Below are 26134 nucleotides of genomic sequence, written 5' to 3'. Positions count from 1 at the left end.
GAGTTTGCCAAGTTGGGCCGCGGCTCCCCCGCGCCCGGGCAGCTATTGGCAGAGCGCGACAGCCCCTCATTGTGTCTATGATAATCAGGGCGGCGGAGGCGTGCTGCCCCTGCTCTGCCTCCCCGGGCTGCGCTGCCTCCTCCGCCCAAGGCAACCCGGCTTCTATTTAAGCGCCGCGGAGGCTCCCCGAGACTCCCGAAGATGACGGCGCCTCCGCCACTGGCCTCCGCAGCCCGAGGCTCCGCGCCCGAGCCCGGATGGGAGAAGGCAGCGCGGCGACCGGCACCGGCGGCTGGAAGGCTCGGCTCCCGCTTCTCCGGACGCTGGCATTAGCCGGTCCCGCGGCGGCTGCCATGAGCTGCTCCGACGTGGTGAGGCACCAGCCGCAGGCGACGTGCTGCCCGCCCCAGCTCAAGCTGCCCGGCGCCGTAGCTGCGGGTCCCGCCGCCCCCGGCGCCTTTCCTGCGCCGCCCTTCGCGCACAGCCAGCAGGTGAGACCCTCGCCGGGCGCGCAGGAGGCGGGACAGGCTCCATTCTAGGAGCGGGGTGGGAGAAGACCAGACGGGGCGGCTCAGCTGGGATGAAGCGAGCCGCTTCTCCGAGCGACTCTCCCGCTGGTTTTCACGTGTCTGTGATGAACCTGAGCCAGGTCGCCAGCTCATGGCCCTGAACAGAGTTTCCTAACTCCGGTATGTGCGAGTGACGGATGCAGCGGTCAGGGGGTGATGCACGTGTGAACGAGGCTCCAGCGTGCGCGATGTCCTAAGCGCGTGCGACGACCTGTGCCTTGAGTATTTGTGGCTCTAAGCGAGTGTTGACATAAACGTCGATGTGCGTCACTCCTCCTATCTTAGGAATGTTTATGTTCTTCTTCACGGTCACCCGCTCTTTCTCGCACAGACGCCCGCTTTGTCTCTCCCACGTCGCAGGCACATACATTCCCTTGGGTGCGGCACACACTGCCTGTCACTACTTGTGACAGACAAGGCATCGGGGCTGTTTGCCACCACGTGTGTGTGTGTACCTGGGCGGGGTGGCGGAGAGGGGGACCGAGCCCCAGCCGAGGGGGGAATGTCAGGCGCGCCGGCCTGTGAACAGAGAGCACACCTGGAGGTCAGGGGTGTGGGGCGTGAGAGTGTCAAGCTGCGGCTGGGACCTAGACGGAGCGGGTTTTCACGACCTCCAGCTCCCTGAAAGCAGCAGCAGAGGCGCTCCAAGTCACCTTAGGCTCTGATGCGGAAGTTTCTTGGCGCTTTCTAGAAGCTCAAATAGCAGAAACAGACTTCTTCGACGGGACGGTGTCCTTTAGTGGTGCCTGCAGGATTGCCCCCTCTGGCGAGTTACCTCACTTGCTCGTGACTGTGCGGAAGTGGGTCTGGAAGGGGAAAGGCGGCAATGAGAGAGGTGAACGTCTGGACCTCGACGACGCGTGTCTGTGCGTCTTAAAAGGGCGCGCGAGAGCGGGGAAAGTTGGGCGTGCGTGTGAATATACTTGAGACGGCTTTGGACCCCAGGGTCTGGAGTGTATGTACTTTTCTAGATCCAGCCGAGTGACTCGGGTTGCCCCGACTCTGTGGCCGGACCCTTGCGGGACTCGCTTTCTCGACAGCCACTCGGGTTGCGAGAGCCTCGCGAGGTAAGCAGGAAGCGCTTCTCCTCGGCCGCCTGCGCCCATCCTCCGGCACCTGAGGGCCAGGGCAGCCCCGGCGCTCGGCCCCGCTCCTAGAAAAGATCGCGCAGGGCTGAGTCCTGGCCAAAGTTGCCCACGGGAAAGCGGAGGAGAGCTCGTCCGCGTTACTTAGGCATGGCGCCTGACGAGATCGCTGGGCGCAGACACGTTTGGGGCGCTCGATCATCGCACCTTGGTTTTGCTCATCTGGTTCCCGCCCCCCGAATTCTGAATTAATGCTGGGATGGTGCCCTTAAGGAAGATTGCATTTGTGCTCTGACTTCTGAAGGTATGCTTTCGAAAGCAAGCTCCATTGCTTTCAGTGGAACTTATTTCTAAGTACAATGGGATGGATTGCGAGATCTGTTTGTTTGCGAGTTAGTTTCGTTGATTCTAACAGACATACTCGGAACACAGTTGCTTTGGAGGGAGATCTTTCTGTCCATACCATGTAATTTGGGATTGTGGTATGTAAGGGTTTACTTCCAAGTAAATGTGCGCTCCTTAAACTTGCTATCCTGGTCAGTTGTAGGTGTTGCCCCGTTCAAGAGCATAGCCAGAAAGTCATTTTCGTAATTGCAGTGAGTTAAATGGGTCTGTATGTTGGAGCAAAAGGTACAACAGAAGAGTTTTGTGGTACTTTACGACTACCAGATTAATTTGGGTTTACACTTTTGTGAACTGAAGAAAGTCCTCTTCATCAGATGTATCTGATAAAGTGGGCTCTACTACACAAAAACTTATGCTGCAACAAATCTGTTACATTGAGGTGCCACAAGCCTTTCAATAATCCTACACAGGTCAACTCAAAAGTAAGCCCTATTAACTTCAATAGGAATTAAGTCTGTATAGGACTGCAACCTTTACTGCCTTTACTGTTTTAATTGCTTCATTTGGGTTTTTAATAGAGAGCATTGCTTTGTGGGTGTAAACAGTATTACTTCTATACCAAGCATAATTCATTGTAATTAACTACAACAATGGCCTAGTTGTACGTTCTGCATATTATTACTATGGCTGCAATCCTGAACACATGTACCATGTCCTACTGAACACAGTATAACTTGCTTCTGAGTAAACATTCACAAAGTTGCACAGGATGTCTAATTGGTGTGCAGGACACCTCACTTGATAAAACAAGCCCCAATACTGTGTTTTTTTGTTACAGTGCTGTTTTAAAGTACTAAGTTCTTTTGCAGAAATAAAGGAGAAGAGGGTTGTTGTTGTTTAAAGACAGTCAAACATCTTGTTCTTCTAGTAAAGCGGCAAGGGCTGTTTTTACCCTTTAACTTAAGAATCTGATGTAACAAAGTAAATCAGGAAATTCTTATCAGGCTGACAGCATTTTTAGACTATGCTTGTGCGTGGGTGAAGTGGGACTAATATTGACTTGGCCCCAATGCAGTCATCTGAGAATACATTTTTTGGTTGTTGCTGCATTCCATAAGGTTTTATCATTATTATCCACAAAAATTGTTTTCTCCGTACATGGGAAGTGACCCTTAATACCAGCTTGCCTGGGAGACACAAATATGGGCTAAAATACAAAATCCCTTTTTCAAGTTTATTATTTCCTCTTTATTCATTGCCAAGGCAGTTTGAGCAATGCTTGGCTAACCTTTTCAGGTCCATTATACATGGACAGTAAGAGCATGTAGAATTTGGGATGTCTTCCCATCACCATCATCACTGAAGTATACTGAAGTTTATTTTGCAATCTGGGTTATTACAGTTGCAACTGAAACCATTTTACTGATTTGTAGTTTTACTGTTTAAGCATTCCACAATTTCAAGTATTATTTGCTAAGAGATCAAATACGAACAGATGTTCCAGTTTGCTATCATATTTGGAAATACAGTGTAGCAGTGGAAAATTTAGGCTTTATATACCTTAAATTTCTTCATCTCTACTTTTTCTTTTTACAGTTCCAGGTTTTGAGCATCTTTTTTCATCTATGTATTTTTAAAATTAAGAAGTCGCTTTCTTTTTAGGAGACTACTGAGTCCATAGAGCGTAGCATTTATTTAAGCAAGTAAATTTCTTTGTTGGCAAATTGCTAGATCTAGCTTCTTCTATATGCCACTGTCCCTATGTTTTCCTGCCTTGATCTTTTCTCCTTGGGTTTTTGTTTCATTTTTTTCTATATGAATCTTAACAGCGATAAGAAATCGGTGATTAACTTTAATTGTTGACAACCTGAACACAGGTATGCTTCATTGCCTGAACACAGTTTAGTTTAGGAAACACTTTACTTCTGTTTGGCATGTTCTCCCCCCACTTTTTTATATTTCCAAGCTGGCAAGTTTGTAAAGAGGGGATGACTCTGCTCTTTTCACGTATTTATGGATTTCTGATTTAATAAAACCTGAGGGTAATAACTATGATATTGCGTAACATTGATAAGAACCCCGACTCTCACTGCTGTCTAGCAGAGGTAATGTGCCTGCAGCAGCTTCCACATACTGTTTTCTTTGCTGGGTCACATTCCTTGCAGCTTTTGCTATACACCGCAAAAATCTTCTGTGTATGGCACCTATGGCTGTATGCTGGTATGTTCTGACTCAGTCCAATATACCGTACATCCCTGATGGCATCAGCATGGCGAGGTTGAAAGCACTGGTTCCGTCTAGGGAGAAGAGGATCAAATCTAGCCTTTCCCTCAAACAGGTGACGGGCACTCTCAGAGCTTCACCAACTGTGCTGGTCATCTGTTTCACAGGTGCATGTGGATAGATTTTAATGGAAGTGGACATGCAGGGAAATGTGTCTGGGGAATCTTTGGTCTAAGACTAAAAATTGTAAAAACAATCACACTTCCTTTACCTTTGCACACTTGATGGCAACATTTAAAGTCAATAAAATTCAGAAGACGCTGCCAGTGATATTTTAGGGGATTTGGAATATTTGTTTGCCTATGTAATACTTTATAAGCCCGTAGCAGGCAAAAAACAAACAAACCCTAAAACAATAACAACCCCAGATTTAGAAGGTCACGATAATATTTTTGGTTGGCACGCTTATTTGTGGTATGAAAAGGTGAAAGTACATAAAGGTTTTACAAACAATATAATTAGGAAAAAAATGTATAGAATATGGGACAAATACAATTTTTTTATTGGAAACTGAAACACCACTTTGGCTTTCACCTTTTGAAGCCATAGCAGTGAAAAAGAAAAATATGCCGGAAAGTTGGACGACTTATAGAAATTTGCTAAGAGAGGAGGGTGGATAATTTAAATTAAAAGAGTTTAAGGATTTACTAGGAATGGTAACAAAATAGTAACAATATCATTTGAATGAAATATTTAGAAAGGATATGAAGCGGGGGTTTGGGGAACAACTATGACAATTAGAGAGAGACATGTTAAATTGTAATGTTAAAGTGATGTCTAAAATGTACAAGATGCTCTTGGGCTGGGAGACAAAGGATGAACAAGTGAAATCTTCAGTGATAGACTGGGCAATAGAAATTAGGCATAATATAGAAATGGAAGCATGGGAACGATTATAGAATACAGATATAAAATTTACAGCATGTTATGGTTTAAGTCAAAATCATATGAAAATGCTATATAAATGGTACCTAAAACCTAGTAGATTGGCAAAAATGTATAAATCAAAGTCAAATAAGTGTTGGAAATATAAATAGAAAGAAGGCACCTTTTTCACATGTGGTGGTCTTGTTAAAGCTTACTGGGAAATGATGATATATAATGAATTGAAAAAGATGTTTAAGATAACATTAGTAAAAAAAGCCAGAAGCTTTTCTCTTGGGAATTATAGGATTAGAACTATCCAAACAATATAGAAATTTATTTATGTATGCGACTATAGCGGCAAAAATGTTATTTGCCCCAAAGTGGAAGGATATAGAAGTCCCAACAAAAGAAGATTGGATACAGAAACTAGCAGAGTATGCAGAAATAGCAAAACATACTGGAAGAATGAGAAATCAAGACAACAAACGTTTTAGAAAGGAATGGAAGTGGTTTATTGAGTATTTACAAACAAGCTGTAAACAGGTCAAGACATTGGCAGGATTATTGTGAAAACCTGCAGTTTTAAACATATATATGAGATATATATGGGATGCAGGTGGCGCTGTGGGTTAAACCACAGAGCCTAGGACTTGCCAATCAAAAGGTCGGCAGTTTGAATCCCCACAATGGGGTGAGCTACCGTTGCTAAGTCCCAGCTCCTGCCAAACTAGCAGTTCAAAAGCATGTCAAAGTGCAAGTAGATAAATAGGTACCGCTCTGGCGGGAAGGTAAATGGCATTTCCATGCACTGCTCTGGTTTGCCAGAAGCAGCTTAGTCATGCTGGCCACATGACCCGGAAGCTGTACACCGCCTCCCTCGGCCAATAAAGCAAGATGAGTGCCACAACCCCAGAGTCAGCCACGACTGGACCTAATGGTCAGGGGTCCCTTTACCTTCACCTATTATATATATATAACAAGAAGCCGAAAGCACCAGCCTGAAGATGACGAGTGAGACCTCGTCGAAACGTCGCCTAGACACCCCAACTTTTACACGGGAAGACACCCGAGGACACCAAAACCTGCATTCCTGTACCCGTGAAAATCTACGAAAACATATATATATATATATATATATGAGAACAGATAATTAAAAGCAATTTGAAGTATGCAGGAAAGGATGAAAATAAATGTAAGGAACCGCAGAAAGAGGGGAAAGGGAGTCGAAACTTGAAAATATTAAAACTATGGTTTAATAATTGTTATAATGTATATAAATGAAAATTATAAATAAAAAATAAAATATTAATAACCCCAACCATGGCTTACATAAATCCTAACATAAACAACAGATTTAGACAGTTTCATTTTTTCCCTTTTCCCTTGGCTCTGTCTAGCCTGTTCTGCTTTTGGTGTTGACAAAATACAATGGGAAAAGAATTCCAAATTCATTTTCTGTTAATTATAATTTAATCATGAATATTGCAACAAGCTGATGTTTTCTGAACTAAAATTGTACAATAGATTACTCACTACTTAGCCTTGATCATGCCAAAGTGAACTTTCAGATCCCACTGATTTCAATTACGATGCGTCAGCACATGTTTAGATATTTTTCCACAGAACCACTAGTATGGTGAAGTGTACACCTTTAGACTGCAGCATGCCCTAGATGGACAATCTGTGGACCTCCTAATGTTGTTTGACTATAACACCCATCACCCCTGACTATTAGCCATACTGGGTGGGGTTGATGGTAATTCCTTTTGCATGCTTATTAGGATGGTTCTTATGATAGGTAGGAAAGAAACTGGCATTTGTTTTCCATAGGCAGCAATGGCCAACCCTGGTAAGCAGCAGGTAAGCAGTAGGGTTTTGGAAAATAGGCAGTGACTAAACTGCACTAGATTATTTCATATGCTGTACTTAGAATCTCTTGTTCACTATCCCCGTATTTACTTACCTGTCATGCCTGCTAGCCAGGTGATATTTTAAATGCACAGGCTGCATTTAATTGGTGGGAAGGGGATCGGGGTGTGTGGGGGAATCAGTCATGCTGCTGTAGGTGGAGAAAGGAAGGAGAAAATACGGTAGAGGAGAGCCAAACATTTGCAATTGCCAGCAGATGGACATCAGCACTAACCAGACACATTTGGCCTGTGGCCTGACCATCCTTTTCATACCAATGCGAATTTATTCATATCAACACTCACAGGAAGTGTGCTTTAAACTTTGCTGCCGATATCCAGTTATGCCTTCAACAATTTCTGACACTTCACCTCATCACTAAGAAGTTTTATAAGCATTGATCCAAGAGACTAATCTGAAACTGTAAACAAAAACATCAGTTGGTTATATCCAGTTATGTATGTCTGCTCTTGGAAGGCTCTTTCCTTTAGTGGAGGCTTCCGAAAATGAGAGGTGGGAGGAAGAGAGTTTTTGCAAATCACACCTTTCTTTTATAAGTGCCCCGCCCCCCAGTCACCTCCTGAAGTGCTCAAGAGGGCCTTCCAACATTATGGAGCAGATTTCTGGTGGGCACAGTGGGCTGCAAAAGGGAAGGCAAATCATCAAATACTGCTCCCCCCTCAGTTCATGGAAACTTCTGCTAGGTTTAAGAGCCTTCCAAGAGCTGAGACCCACAATAGGCTAAAACCTGTATTTTTTTGTTTCCAAATACGACGGCATTAAAAATAATGGGGGAAAGCACTGAAATATGTCACACAGTTTGAAAAAAGGTTGTAGTTTAAAATTCTCAGTAGTGTAAGTTATGTGAATGCATTGACTTAGGAATTTTCAGGGTGATTGCATTCGACATGCAATTTGTGCATCACTATTTGTAAACGTGTCTCTCTCTCTACACACACACACACACACACACACACACACACACACACACTTGTTCTTGTCCTTTTATTATTCATTTCATTTTATTGGGGCTGCAAATTGAGCTTGTCCTATTTTTCATTGCTGGAAAGGCCTTAAAGATTATGGGGATCTGTTTTCAAAAGCTCCAGGATATCTTTATAATATGGGGATGGACTGTATCTCCGTGCAAGAGGGCATGTTTTGCATGTAGAAGGTGCCAGTTTCAGTCTCCAGTTTAAAAGAATAATGTAGCAGGTGCCAGGAAATAGCTGCACTGAAGGGGTTTGGACTAGATGACCCCGGGATCCTTTCCAACTGTGCAATTCTATGAGCTACTCTTCTGCAAGAGGAAATAACATAGCTTGGTCCTTTATAGTTTAGAAAAAAGCTGAGTAATAAAGACCATGTTAAGAGGTATATATGGTGTAGAGAAAATGGGCCCACAGTTAAATTATGGAATTTGTTACCACAAGCATTGTGATGGTCACCAACTTTGATGGTTTTGAAAGGGAATTAGACAAATTCACGGAGAATTGGGCTGTCACGTGCTACCAGTCATGATGCTTATATACCTCGAGGTTCGGAGTCAGTGAGGAACCAGAACAGGAGATGACTATTGCCTGGCAGGCTAGATAGATCTTTGGTCTGTTTTTGTAAAGGCGTTGTACCAGTGAGGGTGTGTTTAGTGATGGCAGAGAGACCTATGGGGGAATAATTCCTAGTTTTGCATCTTTGCAAGATTGCTTTGCTTATTTCTGCTATGCAACATGGTGTGTCCTGCTGCTATTATGGTTCGTGCCACAGATGATGCATGGTTATGCTTACAGCAATGTTGACTCCGCAGTATTGTTGCCACTTTGCTGACAAAGGGTCATCTGTTAGTACTGGTCAAATGGCATGGGTTGCAATAGCAGCCATCCTCTGAAATGCACTCTCAGAACTCTCACGTGTGCAAAGGCTTCTCCATTCATTTTAGTTGATTTATTCATTGAAATGAATGGAGAAGCCTTAGTATGTACTCACATCAAGGTGCTTTGGAAGAGGACCATAAGGAATAATTTGCTTTAAAAGTGTTAGTAATGTTTAATTTTATGGCTAGGATTCCCCCATCTCTTGAAGACTGCCAATGAAAATCTAACTTCATAACATGAACAATGTTGAGGCTCAAAGAGATGTCTTAGGAATTGTCCTACTGTGAAAACTTTAAGGGGGGGAATTCATTTGGTTTCTGTTGCTTGAAAATGTATATCAAGTATTACCCTGTTGTTGAAACAAACATTCTAGGTATGTAGAGAAAGTTTGCCACTAGACTGGTAAAGTGTTAGCATCTCAGGATAAAATAGGAATATCAAAGATTCAGCTTCATTTTCTAAAATTAACCAAAATAACTTTCAGCAATAACTCTTGGGATGAGAAACAGGAAAGATTGAAATGCAAATGCTGTGACAGAGCCTTGACCATGAAACGAAGAGCATTCCTGCACAGAGCAGCAGCTCTGGATATGAGTTTTAATTTCCTGAATTCCACCTACTATATACAAACGCTAGCAGACTTCCAGCAGTAGCATCTGGATCCCAGGAACAAGTTTCCACATTGCCCCCTTGGCCTACCCTTCACATGTAAATTTTCCTGGTTTGCCATTTGAAAATGATCTCAATAAGCCGAAAACTCAAACGGAATACAATAACAATAAAATGAAATCTGCAAAGGGCAGAGTCAACTGCTACATTTGCAGGGAGTGTGACGACGCCTAAACTGGCCCATGATGAAAAATAGAGATGAAAATGCATGACAGTGAACACGGCAATGCAATTTTCTTCCCGTTATTTTTTTTAAGCTACTGATTATTGCTAATATATGACACAGTTTGCCATGTAAGAGGGTGTGTAAACTGGGGTGGGGGGGTGGGGGAGTGAGTACCAAGGGACCTGGAGGAAGAGTTACATTTTGCCCCCAGGGCTGTGGTTGCTCACCCTGTTCTATTGTGATGTGAGTAACAATGTGGTATTTCTAAGAAAGTGAAAATACTAACTTTTGAATATGGGTCATTGTGATGCTGCTGAGCTGAAGGAAATGAAACAAGTGAAAGTTATAAAACGCTGGACTCTTCCTATGGCAGTTTGCAGCCCAAAACATCTGGGCAGCGCTAGGTTGGAAAAGCCTGGGTCAGGCTAAAATGCTATTTAACAGACTACTTCTTTGAGAGCCTAAGAATGGTGGCAAACATTGTGCTGCACAGAGGGTGAAGGGGAAGAATGGGAAACACTAAGGGCTTATCCATGCATACCTTTTGCCCCACTCTTTCCAGGCACAGGTCGGCACCTTAAAGCTCTGTGTCCCACTGCCCACCCCCCTATTTTGCTCCAGAGCTTTCCCTGTGAAAACCTGCTCAATCGGAGCGAATGTCAGTTTGGTATTTCCACAGACTAACATTTGCACCGATTGAGCATTAAAGAGTAGATTTTCAAGGGGGAAGCTTCAGAGGGGAAAAGAGTGTTCGGACCCCGAGCTTTAAAGCACAGGCTGTACTGTACCAGTGGATGAAAGGTAAGTGTGGATAATAAGCTCACAGAGAGCCGAGTTAAAAACCTGCAACCTTTTTGATTGCAGCGTGCTTGAGGATGGTGTAACACAAGCAGGGACAATCTGATGCTAATAACAACTCCTTCTGCAAATAACGTGGAAATTACTGGGGCAGGGGGGGATGGAGTGACTTAGAACAAACATACCATGTGAGCTGCCTGCCACCACCAAGGTGGTTCATCTGTCTGCCAGTTCCTGGAAGCCCCTTACTTCCCAAACTATGGTCTGTGTCTAATGCTTAAGTGCCAGTTGTAGCAGTTAAGAAACGAAAGCACAGACTGCCATGAACCAAAATATATGCACAACAAGTTCATATGAGAAAGGGGAACTAATAGCCCTGGATAACTGACATATGATAGCAGAGTGGGAGAGGAGGTAAGACAAGAATCCTCAAGTTTATTCCTCAGGTGGAGACCAAAGCAAAGGAGCTTCCACTTTGGTGTATGTATCCTGGTCCCCCAGCCAACTAGCTCTGCATGAGCAAGTCAGCCAAATGCTGAGGCCTCCATAGCAGGTGGCATGGCTGGCAATTGTACCCTAAGATGAACAGCCCTGGCCATGCAGCCAACAATCACACCCGTTCCCTTCTCTCCCCCATGCTGGGCACAAAGGGATGCTCACTGCCAGAGGGGTGTGGATCTGGGCTTCTTGGAAAACATTCGTAACATGGAACATCTGAAAAATATGTTCCATGTAAAATTGATCTTCACACTTAATTTATTTTGACATTTTCGTTTGATTTGACAGAAAAATTGTGGAGAGATACGCAGAGGCTTTCATCATCCAACATTGGTTTTAATTATGTTCCCCCCCCCTTATGAACTTTAAAAGGGTTTGTTTATCTCACAGCAATCTCATCACATTTAATCATCTTTTATATGCAATGTTTTTATAAGTTGGTGTTATGTAAAAAAATGCAGCATTTGCTTGAATGAGGGAAGAGCACAGATTTGTTTTGTATCTTTGGCAATGCTTAGACTCCCCCTCTCCCCGCTCACAAATGGCTCGATTCTGCTACCCACATCTATGTGTAGCATCCTCCTCCTCCACAAATGATAACTAAGCCCAGGAAAGCTATGACAAGTGGAGGATAGTGAAGAATGCCTAAAACTGAATTATGAAGCTGGAATATTTTACGAATAAAACTGAATTATGAAGCTGGAAAATTGTGGAGAGATACGCAGAGGCTTTCCGCTCATACGTTAGGGTTGGGAAAATCCATCACTTGAACAAGAGTAATAATTCATCAGATGGCTGATTGAGGATCAGTGCAATACCATTAAAAGCATGGTTATCACGAGGAATTCCTGCTGAGTTCAATGCAAAGCTGCCAGATAGGTGTGCATAGGACTGCACCATAACAGCATGAACTTGAGCCACTTGAGTCATTTAAAACAAGAACCAGCACGACTGTTTGTAAAATCCACCATCGTCAATGTTGAACCATCAAGTTTTAGTTAGACTACAACTCCCATTAGTTTGGCCAGAACAGCCAATGCAGAGGCATTATGGGAGTTGTGCTCAAAAACATATTGAGATTCCTGCATTGCAGGGGTTTGGACTAGATGACCCCAAGGATGCCTTCTAGCCTGACAGTTTATGATTCTATGGATATCTGTAGGACGCCTCACCGGCCACTGAATAATGGAAGGGGTTATGTTTTGATTTGTGCATTAATCTTGGTGGTGTTTGTTAAGTCAGTTAATTTCATTTGGTCTGCATTTCTACTTATCTTCATCCCTATATGACACAATATGAATGGCTATTCTCTGTGGCAGGCACTTACAGAATAGATAGGGCTGGCTACAAGTAAATGTATAATAATATAAAATGTATCTCCATTGCCATACGTTAAATGCATGTTTGTTTCTGTGGTCTGTACTTGAAGTTATCTTACTCTCTTTCTTTCTGTTTTTCCTCCCTTATACCAGAGTAAGCTAGCTGTATACAGCAAGATGCAGGAATCTCTGGAAGCGACCCTTCCTAATAAACAAGAGGAAGATGAGAAAGACCAGCCTACTGATATGGAGTACCTTAACTCTCGCTGCGTCCTTTTCACTTACTTTCAGGGTGATATTGGGTCAGTAGTGGATGAACACTTCTCAAGAGCTTTAAACCAAGCTAGTCGCTTCAGTCCAGAGACTGCCATTTCAAAAAGCAAGACAGGGCTATGGAGAGGTAAGGTTACATCTTGGTTAAAACTTGGTTACATCTCATTTACTTTATTCCTTTGGTTTTGTGAGCACGTAAGTTGGGTTTTATATACACCTTCAGGTCTACATTCTTTTTAAAGATTAGGTTGCCATACAACACCTGGACTGCAGGACACAGATACACAAAAATCTGACCTGCAAACCAGTGTTACCCATGCTGTCTGATTAGCCACATGCAAAATTTGGAAATTCCTGGGGAAAATTAGGAGAGGAATTCAACATCACACTATTATGATTGTTCCACTAGTGTAAGCGTTTTCCTTTACACTAGTGGAACAATCTCCCCTCTCCTCCTGCATGCTGTTATAGCGATTCTCCTAACCCAGGGGTCCCCAAACTTTTTTCAAAGAGGGCCAGATTTGATGAAGTGAACATGCGTGAGGGCCGACCAAAGTTATTGAGCTTTTTAAAGAATTGAAGTTGTTGAGCTTTTTTTAGGATTTGACCCCAATAAATGAACTGCCACAGGGGCCAAATTAACAGAGTTTGGACACGCCTGTCCTAACCCTTCTAGAGCCAATGGGGGGGAGGGGAGACACCCTTTGCACTCTCCTCCTGAATGCTATTCTGATGTCTTGCATTGGCTCCCACTAGTGGAACTGTCTGGTTGAAACCAGCTCCTACCTTTTACCACGAAAAGAGATATGATGCAGGAAATCTGTAACTAGAATTTTCTTCTGTTCTTTTTCTTAACTAGCAGCCTCGTGCAGTGGCTTTGATAACTAGAGAAATAGTACTTGGAGAGAGTGCAAAACCTGCTTCTCCGATGCTATTTTACCTTTCTGAATTGCCCCTCCCAACTGTAACTAGAGCAATGGGGAAACCATGCAGGTACGAGACATGTTAACTGCCCCCCTTTGTCCAGCTCCACTTTTTAAATCTTCAGAGCAGAAATATGGGGCTCCCAATTGGTAATAATAAAACCTACAGGGAGATCCTATGCGTGTGGATTTTATGTGTTGCGTTGAGTGTGACTCTCACGTTACAGAATTAGTCTCAGAGAATGGGAGGTTGCCATGTGGAAAATTCTTTAATATTCACACCTTTAAAATGTCACTTTCCTGCAAGATATTATAGTGTGACAATGCAGGAATTGCTATCTTATCATCATGCTATATAGTTTGGTGGGTGGATAAGCATCAGGACTTCGGAAAGAGCTGGCCGTTCCAGACAGATGGGATTGCTTAGTTTTACAAAATTAATGAAAACTGGAAAATGAAATGGGAGTGATAGTTGGGATGTATTTGGTTTTCTCCAAGCAACTGAATACTACCAAAATGGGTATAAACAGTATCAATATTATCAAGTCACTTAAGTACTTTATTGAAATCTCAAAACCTAAATCAAAGAACATATGAACACTTAATGCCTGAAATGATTGTGTCCCGCATTTACAGCTGAACTATTACATTGCCGAATAGCTTTGAGAAGGAATTGCACTCCTTTGGCTATCTTTAGCGCAAGTGTGGGCAGATTGCAGGCATATTGAATCCATTTAGGGGTTTGTTTGTTTTTTGTTTACTAAAACCCCATGATCCACCCTTAAGTTCTTTATGCTTAGAATGGAAGAATTCTGACCTTGGTGACAGATAATATGAGGATGGGCAACAGCGGATGGCATGATGGGGCTACACTGCATACCTGACCTCGCCCCACCCAGCCAAGACACTGCTGCATCCTGGGCTGGAGAGCAGGAGTGAGATTGGCAGGGTGCAAATGTGCCAGAGGAGCTAATCTGCTGTTCCTGCTGGTGTGTTTGCACTGTGCCAGTCTCTCTGCTGCCTCACCCCTTCTCATCTCAGTACACAGCACAGAATTGTTGAGCTGAAAGGGGACGCCAAGGGTCATCTAGTCCAACCCCATGCAATAAAGAATTCCTGACAGATGGTCATCCAGCCTCTGTGTAAAAACCCTCAGTTTTTCCGCCATCTTCCGCAGCCGCTGTCCAGAAGGGACGTCAGATAAGCCATGCACCCTGGCCATGTTGTCTGCTACTGAGTAAAGGAACTGAACAGAACTCACCATCCTTCCATACAAAACTCTGCTCCTAGCTATCCCATATTTTTCATATTGGCAGTACAATGAGTGTGCCATTTTGTTGCTGCTACTGCTTAACAATTAGGAGTGATAAATCCTTTCCGATTTACTGCAGTTACATAGAGATCTACTGGTAGATGCAGATTTACCTACTGCCACCTCTGCTTTAGCATAACTAGCCATCCTAATGCAATTCTCAGGTGACTCTCACCAGAGAGGAGATGATTTCTGAGAAATTAAAAATATATATATGTAAAAATGCCAAGAGATCACCTCACCAGATAGGAAGCGTCAAAATTGTTTTTTCTGAGGTTTTTTGTTTAAAAACAACAACCAAAAGAGATTAAGAAGTTGTCTCCAAGAATTTGGTTGTGCAAGAGGTGAAATGTTTATGAATTGGGTGTGGAAGCATGATGACATTTCACAAATATTCAAGAATGTTATTTTAAAGCTCTACAGACCTAACATTCCCCATGCACATTTAGCACAGAACAGAGGAGTGCACTTTTATCTCTTGGACACTGAACACCATTTCCCATCAGTTGTATGCGAAGGCAAACTTAAGGTCTCCAGAGATCCCGAAGGATGGGAGAAATGGATTTGACTGTGTTGCTTCCCTTTCTGTGGTTCTCCTTCCAAAGCCTTCATCTTCTGCTGAGCCATCCTCATCAGAAAGTACACTGGGCTAGATAAGGTTTTTTTCCAGGGCATCTTGAAGTTCTATTGAACTCAGGTGTAATAGGTTCTGAGTAGAATGCTTAAGTTGGTCACTGCACAGCTCTCTACTGGGATACATACAGTAAGGGCTTCAGTGGGACACATGTATATTTTTTGATGTACAGTTGATTAACTTTTGTTAAAATTGAAGTCTTATTTTTAAAAAAATAAAAATAAAAGGTTAATGAGGAAATTCATTGAAAATTGTGATTTATTAGATATGAAAGCTCTTTAGCTTAATAAAACAAATAAACCTTTGCAATTGCCAGATAGATACATAGACAGACAGATAGATATGGGTGGGTCTGATAGACACCCCGCTGAAATGTTCTTATTTTTGTGATATTTCTGTGACTTTATTTCCTCACCATCACCTATAGGCATATTCTTCCATGGCAACATCTCTAGCTTCCCTTATTCCCCCCAAAGCATCTTCCTTTCTACTTTACTTCAAATCAAGCTTTGGGCAAGAATACTAGTAGTATCTCTGCCAGCACTATCGTTACATAGTAGAATCATTTACCACTCCTTAGAAAGATGGGATTTAAAGTATGTGATTTCATAATATAATGGCTTTGGACTTGAGCTGCGCTAGAATTGCAATCTGCTTAGTTCTAAAATCAGCTGTTTTGTTATATTTCCAAACACATTTAAAAATTTGCTGATTAGACACTAAAGTGGCCAATTACTTACGCCCTTTTTGGTGAGCCCTGGGGTCTAAAAAGAATTTTAATAAAATAGAAAAAAAAACATACACAATAAATCTACAATAAACTTAAGAGACGAACAACACAGAAACCCAAATACAAAAGCAGCGCAATGAAACCAAAACAACAAACTGCTGTATAGCAAAGAACTTAAATAGCCCTTAAATGCATATGTTAAGACTGCCACTGTGAATTAAACATATATCTTAAAAAGGCCTGGAAGAACATAAAAGTTTTAACCATGTGAACTTCCCTAGGGAGAGCATTGCATAGTCAGAGGGCCACCACCAAAAAGGCTTTCTTTCTCATAGTTGTCCTCCAGGCTTTAGTTTGAGGAGGCACATGAAAAAGGGTTTCTGGCAAGGTCCAGTTACTTGTGCTTTCATCAACATTTTTAAATAGTTGTCCATGGAACTTACATTCATTTCTTTATTCATGTTAGCAAAACTGTTTATTATTCAAGATCCATGGAAGAATTTATCATCATTTTGATGTTTCTTTTAAAAGAGAATGCAACAATCGCAAGCCAGAGGAGTGGTTTCCCAGCTTCGTTTTGGACCAGTTCTTATCAAACTCCACCTCCACCATGCTTAAGTGGAGTTCATCATGACTTTCCTGTTACTGCACCAGGCACCTTCTCAGCAGCAGATCCCAGCAGCTGGCCAGGACATACTCTGCATCAGACTGCTCCACCTCCTCCGCCGAGTATGCCAGAATCTTGGCACTATCCATTAGCATCTCAGGTGAGCCCTTCATATGGACACATGCATGATGTATACATGCACCGCCACCATCCTCATGCACACATGCATCATCATCACCACCCGACTTCGCACCTTGACCCACGGTACAGATCTTTGCTGATGCCTTCAGTTTGCGCAGGCAAGATTCCTCCGCCACAGTGTGATGCAACAAAGACAGATCCTACTGCTGTCACCAGTGCTACCTCAGCATGGGCAGGAGCCTTTCATGGAACAGTTGACATTGTGCCAACTTTTGGGTTTGACACAGGTAAGCTGCAGCTTTCTCTTTTACGTGGTTCGTATTTCAGGAAACATAGGTCGTAACCAAGCAAATCCTCAAGACCTCCACTAATTTGGGGGGGGGACTATGGCACTGCAGATGTTGCTGGGCCCCCATCTCCCATCAGCCACCATGGTGAGTTATAGTCCAAGACCAACTGAGAGGGTCACAAGCCCCCCACCCTGATTCTTTCACCTGATCTGTTAGATATGAATCCCTGATGTAGTTAGAAAGGGTTGAAGTTGCAAGAATGCTAAGATTTGCAATGATGATCTTGAAGAATTAGTTCTTTACTCCCACTGAAATCATAAAGCAGACAAAACATATAACACACTTAATACAGGCAAACAATCCCAAAGTTCAGAGCTCTATTGTGTGTAGCAAAAATTTAACCACAAACATCCTGTTATTATAGAAAGTCAGTAGAAAACAGATACTGGCTTTCTTGTTTTGCAGTTCTACATACCCTTCCTTGTTCCTTTTTTCAACTTAGACAAACTTAGGATTCTTCTATCTGTAAGCCTGCAATGAATCTGGTTTCTTACTCAATCCTGTTCGAGAATGAGATGTTCTGAATTCACTCAATGTGGATCCAAGAGATCATAAAGTGTTTTCCAACCCAAATGTTATGTATAAAACTTCCCCAAAACAACCCAGCATAAAAGAAAGCTGTCATTCTACAGGGCAGTCTTCCAAATAAATTTATTCCAAGCACAAAACACTTTTTCTCAAATTACTTTTATAGATGTGGCTCTCATTTCAGCACTTTGAGATGCTCTCTGAATTGGAAGACAAAAGTTTTTCCCTGTGAGCTCCATACTTTGTACCATTGGAATGACATCTGGTCTCATCCATTAACCTGCTGCAGACATCCCAACAGGTCTAGCTAGCATTTGAACCACAAAGAATTGCATATTAAGTATACATATCACGTTACCTTGTGGTAATTCAATATTGATTCTGTCTCTCATGCATTATGTTTCATGGTCCCTTGAAAATAGATTAAAGTGGCCACTTGTGTATTGCTAAAAAAATAAGCTACGCATCACCAAAAAAGAGGACACAGATTTGCATTTACTGGATTTGGGTAAAAGAGGTAAAGGATCCCTGGACAGTTAAGTCCAGTCAAAGGTGACAATGGGGCTCATCTTGCTACAGGCCAAGGGAGCTGGCATTTGTTCACAGAGAGCTTTCTGGGTCATGTGGCCAGCATGACTAAACCACTTCTGACACAGTGGAACACCATGTCAGAAACCAGAGCGCATGGAAATGCTGTTTACCTTCCCACTATAAAGGTAAAGGTAAAGGTACCCCTGCCCGTATGGGCCAGTCGTGTCCGGCTCTAGGGTTGCGTGCTCATCTCACTCTAGAGGCCGTGAGCCGGCGCCATCCGAAGACATTTCCGGGTCACGTGGCCAGCGTGATGAAGCTGCAGCTGGCGAGCCAGCACCAGCGCAGCACACAGAAACGCCATTTACCTTCCCACTATAAAGTGGTCCCTATTTATCTACTTGCACCCGGAGGTGCTTTTGAACTGCTAGGTGGGCAGGAGCTGGGACCGAACGACGGGAGCTCACCCCGCTGCGGGGATTCGAACCGCCAACCATACGATCGGCAAGTCCTAGGCACTCAGGTTTTACCCACAGCGCCACCCACATCCCGGCGGTGTTCTGGCACAGTGGAACACCATGATGGAAACCAGAGCGCATGGAAATGTTGTTTACCTTCCCACTATAGCAGTACCTATTTATCTACATGCACTGGTATGCTTTTGAACTGCTAGGTTCGCAGAAGTTGGAACAGAGCAATCCGTTGTGTGGATTTGAACTGCTGACCTTCTGATCAGCAAGCCCAAGAGGCTCAGTGGTTTAGACCACAGCGCCACCACATTTACCTTTACCTATACTGGTTTTATGTATAAATACAAATAATAGAAATATAATACATCTGGGAAAGACTGTGGCCAGGTGATCATTTTGCCTGCTCAGTCTCCTGTCTGGATGCTAACTGTTGATGAGAAATAAGTTACCAATCTATTGGTTCTTTACCTTTAAACCTGACATGAGTAGACAGACAGCCCTTCAAATAGAGCAGGAATGGGGAACCTTTGGTCCTCCTGGTGTTGCTGAACTACAACTCCCATCAGCCCCAGTTGTAATTCAGCAACCTCTGGAGGGCCAGAGGTTCCTCACACATTAAATAGAGGACTTCTTCATGAGGACTGTCCTCTGACAGCCTTTCAAACAGAGCCATCCTCTATAAAGTATGATACACAGCCATCCTAAAATCGATTTAGAGTCAAGCTGGAGCTGTTTCTTGAATGTGTACCAACTTTCATTCAGATATCTTTGTCTTCAAGGCAGATGTCATTACCACAAAAAAACCCTGAAGATCCCAAGCAGTCAGGTTAAATCAAAGGCCTTACTTGGCGTAGGCAGTAATCTGTAAATCACTCCTAACTGATAGAAGGCATAAAAGCCCGCCCTGCTGTTTGTCTCCCAGCAGCTGGTATTCAGCATCATACTGCCTTTGAGTTGAGATATTTCATTTACTTAGTTATCACTAAGTTATGATATGTGACAGGTGAGTTTGCAGCTGGTTTTGACTTGCAAAGCTTTATGCATCTCAGGAGCCCAATATGCTCAAGGATCACCTCTCCTCACACAAAACACCTCAGATCCTGTGATCATCATCTCCATGGGAGGTCCAGAGGGTGGCATCCAAAGAACCTTGTACATCTCCCAGAGTGTTTGAGGACTTGTGCCTGTCTTTTTACACATCTAGTGGAGAACACTAGTAAAACTCAACTGTATCAAAGGGCGACCTGAAAAGTGAATTGGAAAAAAGGGGCACATGTCCCGTGAAATAACTATAGAACTGGCCCATACAACTGCATAGCTCATTCAACTACAGTGAGCCCTGCCAGCCATGGATCTGAAAAAAGTTGCTTATTCTACTTCTCCCAGATCTGGTGTGGAGAAGTGGCAGAACCTCAGGCTAAACTTACTGGTTTAGGACCTAGTTCAAGTGATGCTCAAGCCAAGGGCAGATTGGGCAAAAGATCGAGGCTCACATATAATGTGTAATTCTTGTTTGCCTTTGCCTGTTAATATAGCGTAGCAGACTACAGACTTTAGCAAGCAATGCGACATCTTAAATTGATTTTCCTGTACTTAAAAATAAAACTGTTGTTCCAATTTTCAGACTGCAGTTTTTGCCATCAAGGATAGGAAACCCACCCAGTTTTTTCCATACAATTCTGACATTACTGTTTGCAAATTTAATATAAGAGTTTATATGGGAAATAGTACAGTAGATGGCTCTCACAAGTATACATCCTATATATATATATAAGTTGTACCATTCACATAGTATTAGATGATAGTCCGTTTCTTTTAGAAGGTTCTTTGGATTTGGGTTTCAGAGAACAGAGCAGTGCAAATGCCCTGTCTCACATTCTTGTACTAACTGCTACAACCTAGCAAGCTTCATTCTCACATTCTCCTTTATCGGGGAGAGAGTAAAACAGCGCTGCTTTTGCTGCCTCGGGACATTAAGAAAAAACAGCACAACCGAATCCTTAAAAGATCTGGGCAATTTTATGGCCATTAATTATGTTTGCAGCTGTACAGATGACACAAGAGTAATTAAATTTCATGCTCCAGGTTGTAAAGTGATCGTCTGCTATGACTAGGAGCAATTGTTAGCCCCTTCATGGGGTCTGCCTTTTGGCAAGGTGTATTTATGAGCAAATTTCAGCTGTCTATGACTCTTGTCATAGAAGGCAACATAAAGGTGCATCTGATAGCAATTCCAGTAGTCCTTGCTGTCTAGACAATTGGATTGTCTGTCCAAGGCTGAATAAGGAATCTTGTTTTAAGATTTTTTTTTTTAAAGGAAAGGCTCAAAAACCCTGAAAGGGGCTGCAATTTGTTCATGGGTAAGTGAACGTAGGAAGGAAATGAATTAATATTTTGGGATGGGGGATGAGTGAGGGATGGCTCCTATTTTAACTGTTGTTATAAGAATAGAATGCTAATGGCCCGGTCCAGCTTTTCCATTTCAGAGCTTGGGTACAGGGGTCAAAACTGAGGATGCATCGTCAATGATGGATCCAGTCCATAAATGCATGCATAACATTTAATTATGCATGCAGTGCTGACTTCAGGTTTATCTGAACACAAACATAAATGATAATGACCATATTATAGCATGCCATATATTAATCAATTAGCTTGCATTTATTTGAACTCAGGGTAGGCTTTTTCCACATATGTAAAACAGTGACAAGTTCCTGTGGGTTTACTTTTTATTAATCCTTTAGGGATGGAAAGATGGTGGAAGAAGAGGAACTTGTGGCTCTTTAGACGTTGAACTAAAAGTTCTACGACCCCTGCCCATTGGACTGGGGCTGGTGGTAGCTATACAATGTTTAAATGCTCCTTATGGTGTTCATTGCCCTAATCCCAACAGAGCTTGCATGTAGATGTTATATGCAATTGTGATGACTCATAGAGAGCTTTGAAATGTTATGTCCACTCATGGAACACTGCCTGGGGGGAAGGGATTTCCACAGTCTACACAAAAGATCTGTAACCATTGAATAAACACTGGGGCTCAGGGAGAATTCACACACACATTTCTGACTGAAGCAGCTGCTCCAGACTCATCTCCCCACACCCAACATTCACAAGTGGCAAAGTTTTCTTTTGAGTCTGCATCAATACAGCAAAATCTCTATTTACCTACATCCTTAATGATTGAAAATGAAAACTAACATTATCAGGGACAAGATTCCGTGCATATATCTCTATCTATCATCTCTCTCTCTCTCTCTCTCTCTCTCTCTCTATCTATCTATCTATCTCACTGAGCATTAATGAGGGGGAAAAGTAAATTGTGTCTTTTAAGACTACGAATTTGCTCTCAAGAATCACTGGCTAGATTACTCCTAGCTCCTGAGAAGGACACATTCATTAACTGAGGATGCAGCAGACCAGATATGAATACCCTTACATAGCCTTGTTGATGTTAAAAGATTACAAAACTACACATAAATTAATCTGGGCCAGTTCCACAAAAGCATAAGGAAATGATTCAACAGTAAGTAATTTCAAGAGTGTTCCCATCCCACCCCCTTTAGTGCAGGAACTTTAGCATAATCTTTAATTTCACGTAAATGTTTTTAATAACTTATTTTATTAAAAGGCAAAATAGACCAAAGATAAAGGTCATAAAGAAACATTGTTACAGCAGGTTGAGATCAGTATAAGGTTGGACATTATCAAGGAACTTGTATGTTCCAAAACATTACAAAAAAGGTACCCATTTTTTCATAATAATATCACAGAAATATTTATGTTTAATTTATTAAGATGGAACAGATAATTGTATTGGCTATTTCAGTTGTCTCTTTGCTTAAAAATTTCAATGATTGTTAGTGGATTCATCTTTTTGGTAGAGTTTTTGGGGAAGCTATTTTTATTTTTTAAATGCATTTAGGAAGTTGCTTGTTTTTCATTGGCTCTTTCAATGTTTTATTGCATTGGGCAGCCTTTTATATTACATTTTGTATTCATTTACTGTTTTAGTCTTCTATATGTTTTTATGTTTGCAACAACTAAAAATAATGGGAGGCGGGGAGGCAAAAGTGGTTTGAAAGGCACATTTCTGATGGGGGTTCTTCTCTTATTAGGGCTGTCCAAATACATTTTGCTCCTTGAGGTGAAAGACATGTTGAAGCCTCTCTTCATTCCATGTAGAAAAGCAGGTCCTTTGGAGGATGTGTGGCCAGTGCATCTCTATTCAGTCCTTGTCTCTCAGGATCTGAGGTGGCTTCACTTAGCCTAATGGTCAGTCGGTTGGCCAGATTTTATCCTACTCTCACCTCTGGTCAAGCAGGCAGTGCAGGTTTCAGAAATAATGCAAAAAATCTGCCAAATGTGTGTACCAGGAGTAAAAGTGGGATGAATGTACATGCAGTTCTTCTTTCAGACTACTTTAAACTGAAAATTATGATGCATCTCAGGCACATAAATGTCATTTCTTAATGAAACCAACTGAATGTTTATGTCAGATGATTTAAATCAATATGTTTTGAGTCTAGTACTACTTATTGGAATTGGACGGGGGGTGGGGAGTCAACTACAGTACAGTCTATCACAGGTGTAATTAACTTTTGTCCCAGAGTATGATCTGATGGTACCTGAGGCCACCACCCAACTGAAGCTAAGGAGGTATGGGCAATGCCTGGATGGGTGACCACCTGGGAACCACGTGTATGTTGCCTTAGGTTCCATGGTGAGAGAAAGGTGGGATGTAAGATGATGGCTGATTGATCAAATTAAGCCACTCAAACAATGCAAGTTTAAACTTATTTCCTCTTCCCCTTCAAAATAGGCATCCAACATCAGGACAAAAGTAAGGAGACATCATGGTTCTGAAGTACCAAAAAATGGATTTTACCAGTAACCAGTGTTAAAAGAGTTCCCATCTTGTGAAGGAGATACTACAGTATTATTATTTTTTACTGTTTCTTCACAGTGGCAATAAACATTATACTAAGCAGATGATGAGCAAACCAGCCATATGTTTTTTGGATGGAGCCTTTACCTCCAGAAGGTCATTTTAAAGTCCCAGGACATGAAGAAAAAAATCGAAAACCTTTCTTTGTATATCATTTGTCATCTGAGCCTGCTGAAGCATTTCTCCAATCTAACTTCTCTATGCTCCTTTTAACAGTGTTTTGCTTAGATGTGTGCCATGGTCTATATACTAACGCATACCCTTGACTGTCAGGAGAGACCTAGCTTTGACCTAGAGTCCTCCTTCAGGAATGCAGTTTTTGTAGTTCTTTATGCATCTATTTTTGTAGAAATACAGAAAGTTTGCATCAGCACTGGTGGGCTATTTTAGAACAATGTATTTTTTAAAATTTAAAGTTTTGAAAATTTTAAGTTCTGTTTTAAAGAACTTGCTCTCAGAGACGCACTGGCAAATCTTTTGAAATGCATAGGTTTTTAAATGTCTGATGTGGTTGTATGAGATTTTGTTGTTGTGACCTGAAGTATCTTGTCATGATCAAACGGTTCAGTCCCCCATATAACAACCCCACAAGATCTTGAATGTACTTTGCCTTTCGCTTAAGCAATTGTTCAAATGTAAAATAGTGTCTACGGCAGTGCTCTTTTGTTGAAAAATGACTATTTGCTTTGCTGCTTCTGATGACAACTTTGAACTGGGTACCTGATAAGAATATGTTGCTGAAACAATGAAGTACAGACGCTTTTAACTGAAATCCTAAACAGATGGGTAGCCTTGAGCCTTTAAATTAATCTCAGCTGCAGTGTTAACATGACAGTAGCTGAAGAGAGATGCAGCACCTTGTTGCTTGAGGTACATACCCTACTTTCCTGCCAACCTCCACCTATAGCCTGCTAGAACATAGAGCGGGATTCCAAGAGCAAGTTTAGGTGTGTTCAAGGGACTGTGTGCACCGTTTAATTTTTCACTGTTTTCCTCTTGAAGGGTAGACTGATTTAGAAGATCTTTCCCTAGCCATACCATTCTTTGGATCCAGACCAGAGCTAGCCAATAATTGCACTGGTCTATGGAGCATGTTAAATGCCTTGCACAAAGACACTAGTACGGTTGTCTAAGTACAAGCATGAACACAGCACAGTAAGCTTTCGATGGTGCCACAGTTCTGGGGATAGCACCTTGTAGCACAGCTAGGGCCATTTTTTTGGCCTGTTAGCTGCTCTGCTGTTCATAGAAACAGGATCTTCACTGAAAAATTCATTGAATATCAGTGGGGCACACAAATAGGTATCAAGACTATTAATTACCTAGCTTATAACCAAACATACTATTATTGGGCTGGGGTTTTTTTTGGGAGGGTGGGGTGATATTTCCAATGAACCATTCTTGTGATGAGGAAAAAAATCTAACAGGAATTATAGAGTCTGAAGCATATTTTGCAAGTATTGATAGGTCATGGGGGGACCTTTCCACCAATGGCTTTTGCATTCTGAATCAGCCCCTTTTCGGTGCAAAAACTTTGTATATTCCAAAAAGCTCAGTATTTTCAAATCCTGGAATAAAGCTACTCATTTTCCACAATCTGGTGTCAGCTGGCAGTCCATTGAGTGCTGCCTTCACTACTCTTCAATACAATTAAATTAGGAAGTCATTGGCTAAACCGAATTTGCCCACAGATCCATAATCAGCAAGACATTTCTAGAATATGTGCTAAAGTTAAACCTGTGGTGAGATTCTTCAGTAGTCTGAGGTCTAAAGCAGGTACATGAAGCAGCATGCATGCAAACAGGACTTATTAGGGCTCATCTAGACTTCTGCTTGTGCCACATTTCTAGGCCCAGCTCTAGCCTTTAAATTTCTGTGTCTGAACATTGGTTTTGCTTGTTTGTTTTTTGACCTGGTGCTTTCCCCGTGAAAACCCACATTATACCGCTGAATCAGAGCCAACAGCAATTGGGTTTTCCACAGATTACCATTTGCTCCAATTCGGCGGTAAAATGTGGGTTTTCCCAGAGAAAGTGCCAGGGGAAAACAAAAAACACCCACTGGACACAGAGCTTTAAAGCACATAACTGTATCTGGAAAGCACAGCACAAAAGGAATTCTGGAGGAGCCCTAAGTGTTACAAACTGCTGCTTCAACTTGAAGGAAATTCCAATGCAGGGAATGTTCCTCCTGATTGGAAAAAAATAAAACATAAGCTCCTTGTTGTGTGCAGTCTTTTTCTTCAATTTCCTTGGGATGATGGTTATTACAAAAAATAAAATAAATTACATTCTGCTCATTTCAAATATGTG

At 42.2% G+C, this 26134-nt stretch overlaps 1 protein-coding gene across 2 annotated transcripts; it reads left to right on the top strand.

The window, feature by feature from the left end:
- Positions 1 to 25878, top strand: VGLL3 (vestigial like family member 3). 2 transcript variants are annotated; one of them, XM_083498717.1, is made up of 4 exons: positions 1 to 491; positions 12532 to 12778; positions 16782 to 17285; positions 23697 to 25878. In XM_083498717.1, the coding sequence occupies exons 1-4, from the start codon at positions 258 to 260 to the stop codon at positions 23738 to 23740; spliced, it is 1029 nt and encodes a 342-aa protein (XP_083354843.1). In that variant the 5' UTR covers positions 1 to 257; the 3' UTR covers positions 23741 to 25878. The 2 variants fall into 2 exon arrangements, with proteins under 2 accessions (XP_083354843.1, XP_083354844.1); XM_083498718.1 differs by having other exon boundaries at positions 113 to 491; positions 12670 to 12778.
- The last annotated feature ends 256 nt before the right edge of the window (positions 25879 to 26134 follow it).

Source organism: Podarcis liolepis (genome assembly GCF_965112155.1).
Source record: "Podarcis liolepis genome assembly, chromosome: 4".
Taxonomy (NCBI): Eukaryota; Metazoa; Chordata; class Lepidosauria; order Squamata; family Lacertidae; genus Podarcis; species Podarcis liolepis.
The sequence above is the reverse complement of the archived record's forward strand: the minus strand, read 5'-3'. Positions and strand labels throughout refer to the sequence as shown.

Bases quoted from the DNA above. Each gene is read 5' to 3' on its own strand.
- VGLL3 (XM_083498717.1), top strand. From the start codon at position 258: ATGGGAGAAGGCAGCGCGGCGACCGGCACCGGCGGCTGGAAGGCTCGG. The intron at 492-12,531 runs GTGAGACCCTCG...CCCTTATACCAG, and splicing joins CCTTCGCGCACAGCCAGCAG to AGTAAGCTAGCTGTATACAG. The intron at 17,286-23,696 runs GTAAGCTGCAGC...CCTTCAAAATAG, and splicing joins AACTTTTGGGTTTGACACAG to GCATCCAACATCAGGACAAA.